Source organism: Pteropus alecto, unplaced genomic scaffold (assembly GCF_000325575.1).
Source record: "Pteropus alecto unplaced genomic scaffold, ASM32557v1 scaffold95, whole genome shotgun sequence".
NCBI lineage: Eukaryota > Metazoa > Chordata > Mammalia > Chiroptera > Pteropodidae > Pteropus > Pteropus alecto.
The window spans coordinates 23,170,445-23,189,593 of NW_006441071.1; the positions used below are offsets into that span (position 1 = coordinate 23,170,445).

At 33.0% G+C, this 19,149-nt stretch overlaps 1 protein-coding gene across 1 annotated transcript in view; it reads right to left on the reverse strand.

Annotated features, from left to right (window-relative positions):
* Positions 1–19,149, reverse strand: part of LOC102877919 (guanine nucleotide-binding protein G(q) subunit alpha) — a 176,159-nt gene that overhangs the window by 53,922 nt on the left and 103,088 nt on the right. Inside the window, exons 3-4 of the mRNA XM_006918455.3 lie at positions 17,526–17,654; positions 14,816–14,945 (exon numbers count right to left, since the gene is read on the reverse strand). Coding sequence (XP_006918517.1) covers positions 14,816–14,945; positions 17,526–17,654 — 259 coding nt within the window. The remainder of the gene's footprint in view (positions 1–14,815; positions 14,946–17,525; positions 17,655–19,149) is intronic.

Genomic DNA, 19,149 nt, shown 5'->3' on the forward strand with positions numbered 1-19,149 from the left:
TTAGTTCACGATTTTAAATGATAAACATTTAAAATAGATTTAACTTCTAAAATATCTATCATTTCTTTAATTCATAGTGTATGCGTGTGTGTATGTATGTATGTATGCATGTCTGTATGTGCATATACACATACATACATATATGAAAAAAATTAGAAAATGTAAATAAGAAAAATGGATAAAACCTAAGAACAAAATTACCTTTAAGCCAACCATTCAGAGATAATCCCTGCTAACAGTTTCACACTAATCTTCTAGACGTTTTTGTATGCATCAGTAATAAAACCTGTGTTATATATCTTTAAAAATCAGACGCATGCTATCTGTTATTTTGAAATAATTTCTTTACATCGATATATAAAGAACAACTTTCTAATATTTATTATACATACATATTATCATTTTAGTATCTAAATAGCATTTTATTTTTTTAGATAAACTCTGATTTTTAAAACCAATCTCCTGCTATTAAATCATTTAGTTGTTTTCAATTATTCACAACTATAGACAATGTTGTGATGGGCGACCCTCTACATATCTTTGGGACATGTAGCCAATTAAATAATTAGTATAAATCTATAGAAGTGGAATTACTAGATTAAAAGGTATAACCACTTTGAAGGATTTAAAAAATTACCATGATTGGTAGATACCAATTTATCCTCCTACCTGTAGCATGTAAGTATATCTATTTTTCTACATCCCTCTTTCTTTCAAATCTTTCCCATTCTAATAGGTAAAAAGGCACTTTCAACCACCAATTATGTTTTTTTAATTATGCAATGGTCAGGTTTTCCTTTAAAATTCAATTTAGAGAAGCTCATATGGATGATGAAGCAAGGACCTCCCAAAATCCACTCTTCCAAAAGAAGGAATAATTGGCAAAATTTTTAACATCAACTTTTTCAGAACTTTGAAAATTAAACAGAGGCTTGCAATCATATAAACATCAATTACTTAAGAAAAATACATCAATTACTTAAGAAAAATACACAAAACAGTGAGTTTTGTGGTATTTTGGGAATAGTGCATGTAATCTTAAAAACCAATAGCCTCCGAGCCACAGAAGTTGTGAAAACCGGCAGTACTATTAAATGTAAATGAACTAAACACACCATCAATAGGCATAGATTGGAAGAATTAATTGAAAAAACAAACAAACAAACCATGATCCAACTATATGCTGGCTATAAGAGATCCACTTTAGATTCAAAGACACAAATGGATTGAAAGTAAAGGGAAAGAAAAAGACATACCATGCAAAAGTAACCAAGAGAGTTGGTGTGACTACACTAATATGAGATAAAATAGTCTTTAAGCCAAAAATTGTTATCAGAGACAAAGAAGCACATTTTATAACGATAAAGGTTAAATCCATCAAGAAAGCCTAACAATTATACACATATGTGCAATGAAAAACAGAGCTCCAAAATACATGAAACAAAAACTAACAAAATTTAAGGGAACATAGAAAAGCAAACAACAGTTCAAGACTTCAATACTTCACTTTCAATAATAGATAGCATAATGAGGCAAAAGATAAAAAAAAAAAAGATGACTTGAAGAAAACTATAAACCACTAGACCTAACACATATCAATAGACATTTGACCGAACAGCAGCAGAATTCATATTCTTTTCAAGTGTTCAGAAGGCAATACTCCCCAAATTAACATACATCAATCCTATAAAATTCCAGCTAAATTTTTTTTTGCAGTAATTGAGAAGCTGATTCTAAAATTTACATGGACATGAAAGAGACCCAGAATACTCAAAACAATCTTGAAAAAGAATAAAGGTGAAGGACTTAGTTTCCAATTTCAAAACTTACTACAAAGCTACAATAATCAAGACAGTGTGGTATGGGCTGAAAGACAGACATACACATCAATAAAATAGAATCAAGAATTCAGAAATAAACCTGTATGTTTACAGCCTACTGATTTTTGACAAGGGTATGAAGACAATGCACAGGGAAAGAACAGTCTTTCAATAAACGGTGCTGGAATAAGTGAATATCCACATGCAAAAATAAAATAAAATAAAATAAAGTTGGGCCTTTTTAAAATATCATATAAAAAATAACTTAAAATAGATCATTATAGAAAATGTAAGTGCTAAAACCACAAAACTCTTAGAAGACATAGTTGTAAAATCTTTGTAACCTTAGATTAGGCAAGTTTCTTAGTTTTAACACCTACAGCATAAGAAACCAAAGAAAAAATAGATAAATTAGACTTCATCAAAATTAAAAACCTTTGTGAATCAAAGGACACTTTCAAAATAGTGAAAAGACAACCCACAGAATAGAAAAACATATGTGTAAATCATACTTCTGATACGAGTATCCATTATATATAAAGAATTCTTACCATTTAACAATAAAAAGATAAGTAAGACTATTAAACAATAGGCAAAATAGCTGAATAGTTCTCAAGATTATATACAAATGTCCAATAACAAATGAAAACATCATTAGTCACTGGGGGGGGGGGAAATCCACAATGATACGATTTTACAATTGCTAGTATAGCTAGAATAAAAAAGGCAGACCACAACAAGCATTGGCTAGCATATGGAGAAAATGAAACCCTAATACATTACTGATAGGATCGTAATATGGTACAGCCACATCAAAAAGCGTTTGGCAGTTTCTCAAAAGGCAAACATAGAATTACAAAATGACCCAGAAATTTTACTCCTAGAAATATCCAAGAGAAGGGAAAATATATGTACACAGGAAAAACTACATAAATGTTCATAGTAGCATTACTTGTAATAGCCAATAAGTGTGATCAATCCAAGTATCCATCAACTGATGAATGGATAAATAAAATATGGTATATCCATACGATGGAATATTATTTTGCAATAAAAAGCAAGTATTAATACATGCTACCACACGGATGAAAACAAAAGGTCACATATTATGATTTTATTTATGTGAATTGTCCAGAATAGGCAAATCCATAGAGACAAAGTAGATTGGTGATTGCATAATACTAGGAGATGGAAGGAAAGGAGAGTGACTGATAATGAGGACAGGGTTCCATTTTGGAATAGCAAAAATGTCCTAAAATTAGAGACTAGTGACTTCCTTTTTCCAGCCTAGCATGTGGGGAGCTTGGAAGTTGCCACTCTGCCCTAACAAATAAAAAGGTAAACAATGAAAAATTAACAACTCTTCTTAGAACGGGACAGGTTCACTTAATACAAGACCTTTTTCCCCCAATAAATACATGTAGTACTGTAAATGTATTTTCTCTTCCTTATGATTTTCTTAATAACATTTTTTCTCTAGCTTACTCTATTGTAAGAATACAGAATACATAAAACATACAAAATGTGTCAACTGGCTGCTTACGTTATCAGTAAGGCTTCTAGTAAACAGTAGGCTATTAGTTGTTAGGTTTTGGGGGAGTCAAAAGTTTAACGTGAATTTTCGGCTGCACAGGGGTCAATGTTCCTAACCCCAGCATTATTCAAGGGTCAACTGTATAAAAACAATTAGATAGTAGTCATGTTTGTATAAATTCTGTGAATATACTAAAATCCATTGAAATGTATACTTTAAAAGGATGAATTTGATGGTATATGAGTTATATCTCAATAAACTGTTAAGAAACTCTACTTAATCTTTCCTACTTCCTATATGGCTAGACCTTCAGTCACTACAGACTCTGCTTCTGAAATACTCTTTCCTTCCCAAGTTAGTCATGACCTATTTAACTCACTTCCTGCATGTGTAGTCTGCCCACGGCTGCCCTCACTCTGCTGCTGCCACCAACTGCTTTCCTACTGCTCAGTCTCCAGCTCTTACGAAAACACTGAGCCTTTTCTGTGGATTCTCCCCAACTGAAAGGTATGATACTAGCACTTCTGGTTTGCTTCTTGCATAATTGTTTTGTTTCAGCAAACATTTCTGACATAAAAAAATCTTGATGACAAAAAGAACAACTCATCATAAAATATAAATATTTCAAGCTTATAATGTATTCATAATAATGAAGTCTCAAAATGCAAATAGAAGTATGTAATTAAAAAATAGATAAGTTTACAATCAAAGTCAGAAAAAGTTTTTAAAAATCTCAGTGAGGGGGTAAAAAAACACCCACATACTGTTTTTCAGATGGCTTTATTATTTTTCCCAAAAAGTGAAAGAACATTTTTTTTTCTTTTTTAGGGATGTATTTCTGTATACTTCAATGAGCCAACCAAGCTATACTAAATATTTTTATGACACAGATTGGCAGAATAACTTGATATATAGTATACAATGTATATTACTTATATGTTTTTATTATATTTATTTAAAAGAAATATAAAAAATAAAAAAAGAAATATGTACCTTAAAATAAAAGTTTAATATATTTACATTTTCTGCAATGTTCCCAAATAGTTAATTCATACTCAAGAATTTTAATATCGAAGAAAAATTACATGCCAGTGGTTAGTGACTTATGTTTATAATGTTAAAATGCTGGTGTTAATGTTATTAATTTTTAAATAAAACTCCAGAGGTAATATAACTGAAAGCAAAAAATTTTATAGCAAATATCATGTTAAAACGTCCATTTCCAAAATATAAATGTTATGCACTACAGGTAGGAAGTAAGATTTCCTAAGGAGGACAGGTATAGAACAAAGTTTAAAAGCCCAATAAATTGGGCCACATCAAAAGATCTCATTTAAGGTGGTAAAGAAGCAAGTAAAGGAGTGGCAGAAGTTATCTACAATAACTTAAAAAGGGCTTGTATCAAGCGTATATAAAGAACTCTATATTATTATTTTTAAATAAAAAGCCAAATCAATAGAAAACTAGCAATAGAATAGGCACTTCAAGAAGAGGATACCCAATGGTAAAGAATATACAAAGTACTCAATCTCCCTCTAAACAGAGAAATGCAAAATTCAACCCACAATGAGATGCGAATACATACCCTATATCCTATCTGCATTGGCAAAGATATGGATCAACTGGAACACACATATGCCATTGGTGGGAGTATAAACTATTTCCAAAGTTCAAACTGGCAGGTAACTCCCTAAAAAGTATGTCCATACCTTAACTCCAGAACCTGTGAATGGGACTTATTTAGAAAAAGGGTCTTTGCGGATGCAATTAAGTTAAGGATCTTGAGATCCTCCTGGATTATCTGGGAGGGCTCTAAATCCAAAAATAAGTGTTCTTATAAGAGTTAGCCAAGGAGAAAATACAGACACAGAGAAGGCCAAGGAAGACAGAAGCAGAGATTGAGCTATGCAACCACAAGGAATGCCAATAGTTACCCAAAGCTAGAAGAGAAAAAAGAGGGTTCTCTCTAGAGCCTTCGGAAGGATTTCAGCCCTGATAGTATGCTGATTTCAGATTTCTAGCCTCCAGAAATGTGAGAGAACAAATTTCCGTTGTAACGTACCAAGTTTGTGGTGATTTATTACAGCAGCCCTAAGAAACTAACTCAGGAACACTGACTGTAGTTGAATATACACATTCTCTGTGAACCATCAATTCCGCTGCTGCCCAACAGAAAATCAGGCACGTATAAACCAAAAAACATGAAAAGACTATTCCTAGCACCATTATTCATGATAATTCCAAAGTGAAAACCACTCAGATGTTCATGAAAAGCAGGATGGATAAATTGTGGTATAATCATTCCATTTTAATAATATACAGTAATGAAAATGAAAAACTACAGCTACATACAACATGGACTTATCTAACAAACATTATTATGAACACAAAAAGCCGACACAAAAGAATGCATTTAATTTCATTTCTATGAAGTTCAAAAAAAGGCAAAATTAGTTTAAGTCAAAACAGTAGTCACCCATGGAGAAAAGGGGGTAGGTGGTGATTAGATGGGGGCACAGGGAAGCTTCTGGGGTGCTGATAATGTATATTGCTTGTGATGAATGGTGATTTCTTGGATTTATTCACTTTGTGATAATTCGTCAAATCGAACACTTATAATTTATATACTTTCCTATATATGTATGTCAATAAAAACATTAAAAATAATGTCAGTAACTGATCGAGCAGACAAGAAATTAGTAAGGATATAAAAGATTTGAATAACGTAATTAACAATTTTGTTCTATTAGACATAACCTAGAACCTTGCATCCAAAAATATGAAATTACAATTTCAAGCACATGTGGTATATTTATAAAAACTGATCACAAAGACATAAGCAATGTTCTAAATGGTAAATAGTGAACTATACCGTGTCATGTTTATGGACGGTAAAACTCAATACTGTAAAGTTGAAAACCTAACTTCAAATTTACGTATGTATTTACTAAAATTCCAATCAAATTTGTTTTTAAGAATTTAATAAGTTGAGCTTAGAAGTCAAATAGAAGAGTAAAGGACGAAGAGTAGCCAAGAAAACTCTAAAGAACAAAAAGGCAGGTAGATTTGATGTACAAATTATAAAACTAGTGGTTTGATAACTTTTATATTGGTATCAGGAGTAGTAAACAGATCAACCAAATAGCCCAGAAAAAGACCTATGAGTGTAGTAAAACCTGACACACATTGTGTGTGTCATTAATATCAATGGGAAGGAGGACGTTCAGAAGAGCTAATAAAATAATAAAAAGACCTATGAGTGTAATAAAACCTTACACACATCGTGTGTGTCATTAATATCAATGGGAAGGAGGATGTTCAGAAGAGCTAATAAAATAAAAAATTTTATAAAAAATTATAATAGGTCTCAAAGCTAAAAAGTAATGAAGAATTATCAGGCCAGAATGCAGGAAAGGACAAATCTAAAGAACTGAGCTCATACTTGGGGCTACTTTTCCCACGGAGGTATTTGATGATTGTAGAGGTGGCAGCTGAGAGGCTGAGGGGACGGGGCTCTAGAGAACTATCACTGCTTTGCACTAGGGCTGTGCACTAGGAGTGAGAGTATGCCCAAGTAAACAGGCACACGCAGAGACTAGAGCTCAGTTACTTAGTTACCAAAAGGGCTAAATTGAAAAGACCTGACAATACCAAGGGCTGGCAATGAAGGGAAGTGACAGAAACTTTCAGACATTGCTGGTGGTAGTGTAAATTGATACATTGACTTTTGCCCAGTCTACTAAAGTTGAAGATATGTATCCCTCACATGCCAGCATTTCTACTCTTAGGTGCATATCAACAGAAAAGTGTATACCAAGAGACGTTTACCTGAATATTCACAGTAGCATTATTTAAAGTATCCCCATACTGGAAACATACCCAAAATCCATAAATACCAGAATGGATAAATAAATTGTGGTATTCTAATGTAACAGAATATTATATAGCAATGTAAATAAATGAATTATATGGAATATAGGATATATATACCTTCCAAACATAAATGCTGAGTAAAAGAAGCCAGGCTCAAAAATTTATGGATGTTCAAAATAGAATACTGTTTATATAAAGTACAAAAAACACAGTATTTGATTCCCTCTGTATAAAAGTTAAACATAAGTAAAAACTAAACTATAGTGGTCAGGGCTGCATATTTAAGTATTAAAATTAAAAAGAAAAGCAAAGAAGTGATTACCTTACAGAACAGTGGTTACCTGCTGGGGGAGGGGCACTATCAGGGCTTTGGTGGTCTTGGTGATGTTGTTTCTTGACAGGGGCGTTGGACATACAGATGTTTTGTGGTGAGTCGGTGCACTGTACATTTTTTATTTGTATATTTTTCTTTATGTGTACGTATATATTTCCTAACTCAAAAGGTTGAAAAAACTATCAGCAGAGATGAATAATGGATTTACTATTCTACAGATAGTACTGGGACAATCGAACAGAAATATGGCTGGAAAATATTAAATCCTTCCTATCATACACAAAAATCAATTATAGGTGTATAGAAAACCTGTGTAAAGCAAAGCTTTGTAACTTTTAATAGAAAGTAAAGAATATATCTTGATATTCTTGGGGGAAATAAAAAATTCTTGAAGAAAATACAACAATAAACTAATAAAGGAAATGTGAGTTGACTAAATTAAGATTAGAACTCTTTTGTAAGATAAAGTGAAAAGACAAACTATGCACTGAGAGATAATTTCTATGTGTATAACCAGCAAACAATAATAACCAGAATATATTTAAAATTGTGTATGTCAATTAAAAAAAAAAAAAGACAATCCCACTGGGGATCGGGGTGAGCGGAAGAACAGGCAAGGATAGGAAAAGGTAATCTGCACTAAAAACAATGTGACTCGCTGAGAAGTACGTAAAACACAGTAGGGCTTATTCACATAATGGAAGTATACGACCGTCTAAATAAATGAATTAGATCCATGTGCAGCAACATGAAAGAATCTCAAAAACAATGCAGAGTTAAAAAATTGCAAAATAAAATAATTTAAATAAAATATACAATCATGCATTATATCTAGAATCCCATATTACACACTGCTTATCAACACACACATATGTAGTATAAAAGTGAAAAAATGCTTAGGAATGGTAAATGCCAACTCGAGGCTACTGGATTTTTCTGGGGAGGGACAGAATAGAATCAGAGAAGGTTACACAAGGTCTTTATATCGGTATCATATTATTTCTGTGAAAATAAAGATTTAAGTAAATATGTCAAAATTTTAAGTTTTCCATAATTTTATACACTCCTGTTTTACTAAAATAGTTTATAAAAACAAAAATAAACATAATCCACTTCCCTAGCTATTCCCAGTTTTAATCCCACATCAAGTTGTGTGTTTAGACTGCACAGTATTGGCCCATCACAAACTCTGATATTATGGCACCAACTTACAACCGAGGGAAGCTTAAGAAACAGCCCTTATGAATTCTAATATTTGGTTTCCTGGAGGGATATTATCATGGATAAAATTTACTACCTCCCATAGCATCTCTTTATGAAGTTACAGGAGAAGTCACTCAGGCTCAGTAACAGGAGAAGCTGACTTATTTTAAAGACACAGTGAATCTTTTCTTGGTCACTAAGAGATGCTTGACTAAATTGTGAACTATCACTAGGAAAGGTAACTGGTTATGTGATTTGTGTTTCAATTCTTAATCTTACTCTCCAATCCTTACTGTGCTTTATTCCAGATTTTTCAGGTGATTTATTTTATCCAACTGTGTGTGCAATTATGTAAGTATGTGAATATAATCATTAAGGAAAACTTTGATAGATTATATTATATTAAAACTTACTACCTCTGTTCATCAAAAGATGCCATTAAGAGAATAAATGGCAAGCTACAAAGTGAAAAAAGATGTTTGCAATACGTATGATAAAGGGCTCATATCCTACAAATCAGTAAGAAAAAATAGATAATCCAAAAGAAAAATGGACAAAGCTAATGAATAGCAGAGCTAGAATTCAAATCCGAAGTCTTACTTTATTTTACTTAAAAAAAAAATATTTTCAGTTATTTGTAACTCTGTTACTAGTAACAACAACATCACTATTCATACTTGTTCTTCACAGAAAATCTTCCAAATTCTTTTTTTCGGGGGCGGGGGGGGTAGTTAATAACCTTCCCTATAATAATTATATATATTAATTAGTTGTGATTATAGAAATCAGACTATATCACATTATTTTATAGTCTTTTTCATATAATATAATTCACCTTTTCAAAACACTATTGCATAAGTTATACTAATATGGGTTCAATGCAAAGTCTTTAAAAGATTTCCTGCATACATTCACACACAAAATGTCTAATGTGCCTGCTTTCCCACACTCTTGCCAGTACTAAGTGCAGGTCTCTGGTTCAAACTCAAAAATGGTGAACAGAAAACTTCCTTCTAGCTTCCTTCAAGCAATGAAAACAAAAAAATTAAGGAGTAAAATAATGAGGAAACAAAAATGGTGAGGAATGGAAACAAGTTTCAAATAGGGACACATGGCTGAAAATGAACAAAGAATGAGGAAATGGGAAAGGGGTTAAATATAAAAAAGTAGGGCATCTTTCAGGAATATCCTCGTTAATCAGGCCATGAATCTGAGACAAGTGTACCAAAGGCTGAGAAGCAAGATGTAGTTTCTAATTTCATAATTTGATTAAGAATCAATAAAGGAGAGTTAGGGTCAATCTAATCGTGATCAGACATCTTAACTGGATAACTTAACTCTACTTCTAAGATTCCTTTAGATATTTCCTTTGGAGTTCAAATTTTTTCTCCTCAATTTTTAGTCAGTTTTCCTCTCAAAGCTGAATTTTTTTGGAAAAAATTCCCAAAGCTCACTTGGAGTTTTTAGAGCAGAACAAAGTACATATTTCACACGTTTAAAGGAAATGTTCAAACTTTGGTTGCAGTTGAATAACTTCGAAATGGCTTCATTTTAAAACCTAGTAGAGGAGAAATATCCAAAGGGAATGCATATTGTGGATTATTCGTTTTAAGGTAGTTCAAAATCAAATGAGCAATACAGGAGGTCTGCATGACTAGTAAAGGATCTCTGGCTGTTCTACTGTTACCTCTTAAAATAATAAGAGCTTACAGGTAGAGGAAAATTATTTAAATTCCTTCTTGAAAAGGCAGGATTTTGATTTTACTTCCTTGGTCTCGGCCACCCTTAAAAGCTCCTCTTGCTTTTCTTCTGAGTTTGTCTCTAATTTCTGGAAGACACCGTGAAGGAGGGGAAAGAAAGCTGGCCTAGAAGAGCAGGAGATTGAGCTCTGGGTGACCTTGGCCATGGGTCTCAATCACTCCATACTGAATCATCATTGTTATAATGCATACCAGCAAACCTTGGTCAATCTTCACAGGGAGGTCAGCTGGTAGGATTCAAATGAGTAATGGTTTAAGCAAGTTTTGAACAAGTATAAAGAGCTTAAGGTATGATAAATGTCTACTGTCTTCTTTTACTAAATATATTTTTAAATCTACTGAGCAATTCTAAGATTCAGGTTTGAAACAAATGTTTATGAGAACTAATATTGGAGAACCCATCTTGGTTCAAAGGGGGGACTAGGGTATGGGAAATTCTCTTGATATGTTGAAAAGACTAAAACACAACTGGTTATGATCAATTCAAAAGGATTAATATAAGTTAGAAACGCACAGTTAAAAAAGCGGAGGGGAAAAAGGTCTAAATCTTTGAGATTCTATAAAGTGTTCGGTCTGTAAGACAGATCCAGGGTCAATGTCTAAGAAGGCATCTTTGTATTAATGCTCAAATATTCATGTACCAGAAAACCAGATAAACAAAGACTAAAAGACACTGATAACTGAAATATATTACGCAAATGCCTTATTGTGTGCTCTGGGCTCTCAGGGGCACTGAAATAATATATGCGTGAAAAGATTACAATGGAAATGTTGGCTCTGTGCTGATGTGTTATCATAGTGAACATCAGACAGCAAAGGGAATATGCAAATCAACACAGCTCTATAACCCTGATTATTCTTGCCTACTATTTGATAATGTATTTCCTTCTTTGGAGAAAAAACATAATAAAAGAAATTCATTCTTCAAACTCTAGGAAGGCTGAGAATCTAAACAGACAAAAAGAGACCTACATAAAATTTTAAGATTAATAAAGTTTTAGAAATATTAACAGTAAAAGCAATAATCTAAAATATTTCTCTTACTTGCTTTTGCTAGTGGTTTGTAATGCATTTTCCACAGTTCCCCAGGATAGAAAGGAGGCTGTCAGCATCCATTCCCAGGTTTTTCTCACAAATATATATATAACAAGGGAGGTACAACAAAGTCTGTTTTGATTAAAGTTATGAATATCAGATTTCAAAACCAACAAAATGTTAGGGGCTTACTTCAGTTTTGTCTCACCAAAAATAGAAAATTTAAGGGAAGTAGAATTCTTTAGTTCCAAATTTCCTTAATGATTTAAGAAAGTAGAGAGGCAATGATATTTTCATATATTAGTACAACTGACAAAAAAAATAAAAAAGGATAATGCGACTACATTCCAACATTAAAAAATACTTTTGACAGTGTTTCCTAATTACCAACCGTGATGGCTATCGCTAATATGGATGAGGTAATTAAGGAGGACTATTTTTCTTATTACGCTTAAGATTATCTGCAATACTACAATCAAGCTTGACTTGAAGCCTGAGAAACAAATACCATCAAATAAATTTTATCTCACAGAATTATAAGATAGGCTTTAAAAATATTCACAAGTAATAGGGAATTCTAATGGGAAATAATAATTTACTATTTTAATTTGTAGCATAATGTATCACCATAGGAATCAAAGAAATTGAAAAAATATTTTTAGATGTAGTGCCTACACATTGAATGGCAAGATACTGTGGAAACTTTAATTGTGATATCCGATAATCAAAATAATGTCATCTTACTCTAATTAATATAAAATAATATACTTTTATATAAAAACCTGTTCTCATAATGTCAGGTAAAAAATGGAATAAATGATCTGTAATGTCCAGATAATTAAAGGGCTGGATTGTCTAAGGAATTTACTTTCTTTTCTATTTTGCAAATTTTAAAGTGGTAAGTTGATTGGCATTAGATCACAACATATATTTCTTTATAGATACAATGCATTTATCTCATATACAATGTGTACTGACAAACACATTATTTTCCTTTAGCTATAATGTAAACAGTGACATAAAAAAATTAATGTGCCTTACATCTTATAAAAGCATGTCTCTTTTATGAAGTCTTTTATAGCAAAGTTGATTTTTTTTTTTCATTTTTGTATCTCTTTAGATACCCTGGTACCCAGCACATAGTAGACAAGCCCTCAAAATATTTTTTGTCATGGTTCAACATTTAAAAAATAAGAAATGTTGTCATATGTCTGCTTCCAAAATATGCAGTATGTTCAAAATACTACATCCAAGGCTTATGGAACAACAAACAGACACAGATATAAAGATAGAAATACAGGGAACGTGTTCCAAGACCCCTGGTGGATGCCTGAAACTGCAGATAGTACCAAACCTTGTAGATACTATGTTTTTTCCTATATAAACATACTCATGATAAAGTTTAATATATAAATTAGGCACAATAAGAGATTAATAACAATAACTAATAATAAAATAGGACAATTATAACAATACCACAATAAAAATTATGTGAATGAATTATTGTCGAGAACTTTCACCTTTTCACTTAAAGGAAGCACTTTCCGGCTTCTCTGTGGCATATCTGAATTGCCAATATCACTACTCTTATACTTTGGGACCATTATTAAGTAAAATAAGGATCACTTGAACACAAACTCTATGGTACAGTGATAGTCAATCTGAAAACTGAGGTGGCTACTAAGTGACTAATGGGTGGGGAGCATATGCAGTGTGGATACACTGGACAAAGGGATGAGTCACGTCCTGGGTGGGGCAGTGCAAGATTTCATCATGACACTCAGAATGGTGCACAATTAATAACTTGTAAATTGTTTACTTATAAATTTAACTTATAAATTATTTATTTTTGGAATTTTCTATTCCATATTTTCAGACAACAGTTAACTGCAGGTAACTGAAACCACAGAAAAGGAAACCATGGGTAAGGGGAGACTACTGAATAGAGATATCATAGCCAAAATTCTCATAGCAATTGATTAATTTTGATAACTGATTTTCAGACACTTATCAGGCAAACGCTGATAAAATTCATTCTTAAAAAAAGAAGTTCTTTGATTGATTCAAAGGCTTATATACCTTCAACCCAGGAAAGATTCTGAAATGCATAATAGGTAACTCTCAGTTCTATATGGGATAATGATTCATGAACTCTATCAATCCTACACAGAAAAGAAATGATATGGAGGATTAGATGTGTATTTTAATGGAGATATTAATACTCGTAGGAAAATAAAATACTTAAAAGGACTAAGAAGGCAGAATTCTTCTTGTATACCTAAAAAATTTACAATATTAAAAGTATATTTTAATACATCAGATATTATTTTAATCAGCTACCAGAGATATTTCACTTCCTTCTCTTTATTTTCTACCCTATTAGAAGGATATTTAATACTTACTATTGGCATGTCAGCCTGCAATCACTGCCTCTATCAGGATATTAATGGCCTCCATTCCTCCAACACACACACTGAACTTCAGCTCAAAGTCAGTTTTCTATGCCCCTTAACTAGCCTCTATAACCAAATCTGACTCATGATCAAGCCTTTATCATCCTCAAAATCCACATTTATACCTGCTAGGTTTTATGTAATGGGGAGGAGATTACAATACAGAATCAGTTCTCCAGACAGGCATATCAAAGATACTTTTTCACTTAGTAGTAGACACAAAACTGTGCAATGCCTATAGAGTTCTACAAGAGCAGAAAAATCACATCACCAAGATACACCATCGCCTTATGAGGAACTGATTTAGAGCCCAGCTGCAAAGTCACTTTTGCCAAGAGAAGTTTTAAATTATGCCAAGAGAAGTTTTAAATTATGAGTACTCTTTGGGACCCACCCACCGCACAAACAATGATTTAGACAAAATGAAAACAAACAAAACAGGCTGACTCAGTCCAAAACTCCCAACTCCATCCTGCAAGAAGAAGACTATAAAACAATCTGATTAGCCTAAGGATTTCTGTGTTATTTTCATTTTCAGAGCCTCTCCATAGTGTGAAAAATATCGAATAGGGTCTAATTAGACCTGAACATACGGACCTGCTCATACATCTAACAAAATGCTTACCTTTCTGAATATACCATGTGGTACCATAAGATTATTTTTGATTATTTTAAAAATCCCCAAATCAGTAGACAAGAAAGCAATGAAGTCAGTTTACTCCATACCCCACACCCGACCTCCTGTCATTTATTTAAACCAGATATTAAATTAACAATCCAATGCCTGTCCAAAGAGCACTCACCTCATTGTCTGACTCCACGAGAACTTGATCATATTCACTAAGTGCTACTAGAAACATGATAGAGGTGACATTTTCAAAGCAGTGTATCCATTTTCTTCTCTCTGACCTTTGGCCCCCGACATCGACCATTCTGCAATGTTAACAATATTTGTATTAATAGCATATAAAGAAAAAGTCAATATAAATATAGATTTTACTTATAAACTTAGGGAAAATACTCTATAAAAAGAGTTCGAGTCTATTTTCTATTACCTAACAAAGTCAAGACATTCTGGGTAATAAATCATGATAGTTACTAGAAATTTACCAGATGTGTATGAAAATTGTAATTTTGTAAAAACTATACCTGTGCCAAGCCAAGGAAAATGGTGTTTTATTTAATCAAGCACTGAAGAGTCAGAAACAAAATGAGGTTTTTTTGTGTTAAGCTCCAATGACAAATACTGACTTCAATCTATTTTCCTATAAAATGAGAATAAAGATCCTCATATATCTTAAGGATGCTAGAAATGACTGCAAATACATTTGAAGATGTAAGATGCTATACATTTCAATATGTGTGTGTGTGATGCTTCAACTAAATGCAAACATGACTCTACTGATCCTTTATCAGTAGGTTAAGCATTTTGGGCTGTTTTTCCTTCCAATATTTGCAATAATTTGGGATAGGATCAGTTATTTTGGGTAAGATAGTGTAATTAGCCTTAAGTACAAACCAACTTACTAACCTACCAGAAGTGAAGTATATAAAACATTAAGATGCTACAAGATGTCTCATTTGAAATATTTCAAGGATTTGTTTTTAATACATTAGTTCTGTGCTGGGTTACTGCTCAGGAACCAAAAATGACATCAATTAATTTGAGTGATAACGTACATGTGGAAATACCTAGCACTATATGCCACTGAATCCAAGTTTCTTCAAACTATTGTTCCATCTCTCAAATAAAATATGTACAATGTTCATAAGATAAAATACTTTCAGAGAATGAGAGTTTTAGGTACAAAAATTTGAGAGCATGACTCTTCAAGCACTTGCTGAAAATTGCAGTTGTTCTTCATGTTCTCCTGCCTCTAAGCATTAAACCTAAGTAAGAAATCAAGATTCTTCCAGTAACTGCTTCTAAAAGTTTTCTAAGGCATGGAAGATATATCTGAGGGACAAAACAATGGATCCATGGAGACTTACAACTATCAGCATCAAAACTAGAATTCTTAGGTCTTCAAAAATATTAAAATGCTAGCTCTTCCCTGATGCGGAGTGAATAAGATGCTACTCATTTACATGAAATCCTCATCCCATGAAATCCTGTCACACTAAACTTCACAACATGCTTTTGATGGTGGCAGAAAATTATTTTTCTGAGTTATTACTTTTATTGTAGTGGCAAAAAAAAGTCCATTAAAAGCTAGTGCACATAATGTAGAAAAAGCAAGATGTAATAGTAACCTGGTTTCAAAGGTCACTAATTATAAAGCAATGAGGAGATAAAAACTCTTCATGAAATGCTATATGTTTTTAAAAAATATTCTGTAATATGGTTATAAGAGGAAGGAAACTTAGGTGTCTCAAATTATAGATATTTAAATGCTATGAACTCGAAACTTAAGTAATGCCAGAGCTGTAAGCAACCTTGGTGATCATCTAATGCAACCATTTTATAGATGGAAAAAATGAGGCTCAGAATTATTTCCAAAATGTCACCCACTTTATGAATATGTCTATTAGAGTAGCGCATGGCAGCCGGAGGTGACCACAGGTAGAGACAGATTAGAGTCAAACACACAGTGCTCTGGCAGGGAATGATGGAGGGCCTGCTCATCAGAGTCACATGGGAGAGTTACACAGGAACAGTTACATTACTCCTACTTCATTATTTCTTATTGCATGTAGTTTTCTCCAAAAGGTTGGGCTCTCCCAAGGAACTCAACTCTCTACGCTCATAGATATAGTCACGTCTTCATTTCTCAAAGAACCTGTGGTTTGAATTCCAACTAAAAGTAGAACTGAGAGTGCAATAAGAGATTAAATGAAAGTATATCAGTATTGCTTACTTCTCATCTTAAACAAACAAACAAACAAACCTATGCTGAATATTACCCAGAAAGAACAGCAGCAGTGAAGGAGGAAGTAATAAATTTTCATTCTATTTTCCTATGTAAATTTAGACTAGGTTGATGAATCTATATTTGAAATCATTTAAAAAATTTTCAAGCAACTTATTTTAGGAATATAAAACATCCCATATTTTTATTGCTATTGAAAAATTCTACAGTAGTACAAGAGGACTTGGAGGAAACAATGACATGAAACTTTCTGACAACATATACTTTCTATTATCAATAGTCATAAGATCATTCGTATCTGATACAAATCTAAAAACATATGCATTTTTCTTCTAGTTAAAATGATTCTCCAAAAATTATAGTAAGGACAATGTCTAACTAAATTTTTGATTACCAGCAAACAGACTTCATTGATTTTTTTTTTTTTTTTTGGTGATTTAATCCGAAATGAGAAATCTACCCATATATCTTTCCTCTGTTTCCTCTTTCAGGGACACATTATTCCATCTGTGTATCTAATGATAATGACTGGTATAAAGATAGTATTATTTTAAAGCCTACCCATGATTTCAGCATTTATACTTCACCAAAAGTACTCAAGGCATAAAATCTGGGAAGTGGGTGGTATGGACTCAGGTACTACCTGAAAATGACACTTTGTAAGTCAAAGGGGTATTCGATGATCCCTGTGGTGGGGACTCGAACTCTAAGCACATCTTGTTGCGTAGGCAGGTAGGCAGGGTCGGCAACGCGGTCCAAGTCATTAAGATAGCTAGAGGAGGGAAGACACGAGAATGTCAGTGATATCATCACACCACATCTGCCTATGGAAAGAGAAGAACAAAAATGAATCATAAGAAAGAAGTGAAGAAAAGAAAGAAAAATATCAGAAAGTGGTAAAGAAGTTTTGGGAAGTCAAAAGACAAAGTCAATCTTCCACTGGTTGGAGCAAGGTTACCCATCTATAGATTACCTGGCTCACTTCTCACTTCTTCTCTTACTATCAGTTAGAACCCATACAAGAGAAAGGAGGAGAAGAAATCAAAGGAGTCTCCTACATTTTACTTGTTTAGCAAGTGGTGGATAAAACGAGAGTTTAAAGCAAATGGTTTGAATTACTTATACAAATTCTATTTGTCTAAATAAACAGATAACAGAGTTACACATAAGATCAGAAGGCTTTTTTTTTTTTTTTTTTGCCTTTTTGCAGAACATCAGAGCTTATTCCTGGAATGTATCTCTTTATTCCCTTAAGAGAGGACAGCAGGATATCATATCCTAAATTCTGCCCAGAGTCTAAGTGATGCATGATTACGGTGAAGCCACAAGATTTCTAGTTACCGAGGTAACGATGTCTAAGGTCAGATACTCCCAGTGTTTAGAGTCGCTACATCTAAACTTTAAATTTATCTGCTTATATTAGACTTCTCTATTCCTTTGGAGAAAAATAAGACACTTTTTATTTTGAAATAATTTCAGACTCATAAGAAATTGTAAAAACATTACTAAGAATTCCCCTGTACCCTTCAACCAGCTTCCCCTAATGATAACATTATATGTAACCACGGTACAGTATCAAAACCAAGAAACTGACATTGATCTAATATTATTAAACTACAGACCTTATTGAGATTTCATCAGTTCACACACACACACACACACACACACACACACACACACAAACACACACACTTTGGGAATATATTGTTCTATGAAATTTTATCACATGTAGAGTTTCCTGCAACCGCCACAACAATCAGGATACAGAATTGTTCTGTCACCACAAAGAAACTGCACTGTGCTACCCATCCCGACCCTAACTCCTGGCAACACAGATGTTCCTATCAGAACAATTCTGTCATTTCAAAAATGTTATATTCCATTCACTTTTCATTCTCTCAAAGTGAAAAAAATAATTTGCAACTTTGAGAATGACATAATTTGGTATAATTGATGATAAACAAGTGAAAATGACTGCTCTGCATGGCATCCTTGTGATTTCAAAGAGTCACTATGCTCACCTTGGCCCTAGGGAGGATGGAGTACAAATATGGTTTCAACACATAACTACAAAGTATAGACACAAAGTAATTAATGTGTTAACAAGATTTAAAGAAAAGTTGGAACCATTAATAGAATTGGAAGTGGTTAGATCCTCAATATCTTTATGCCCACAAACTAGAGACGGTGAGTTCTGAGGTATGTAACAGGGAATGTCTGGTGCAGAGCATGTTATAACTCAGCAAGCACAAACACTCAGTTGATGT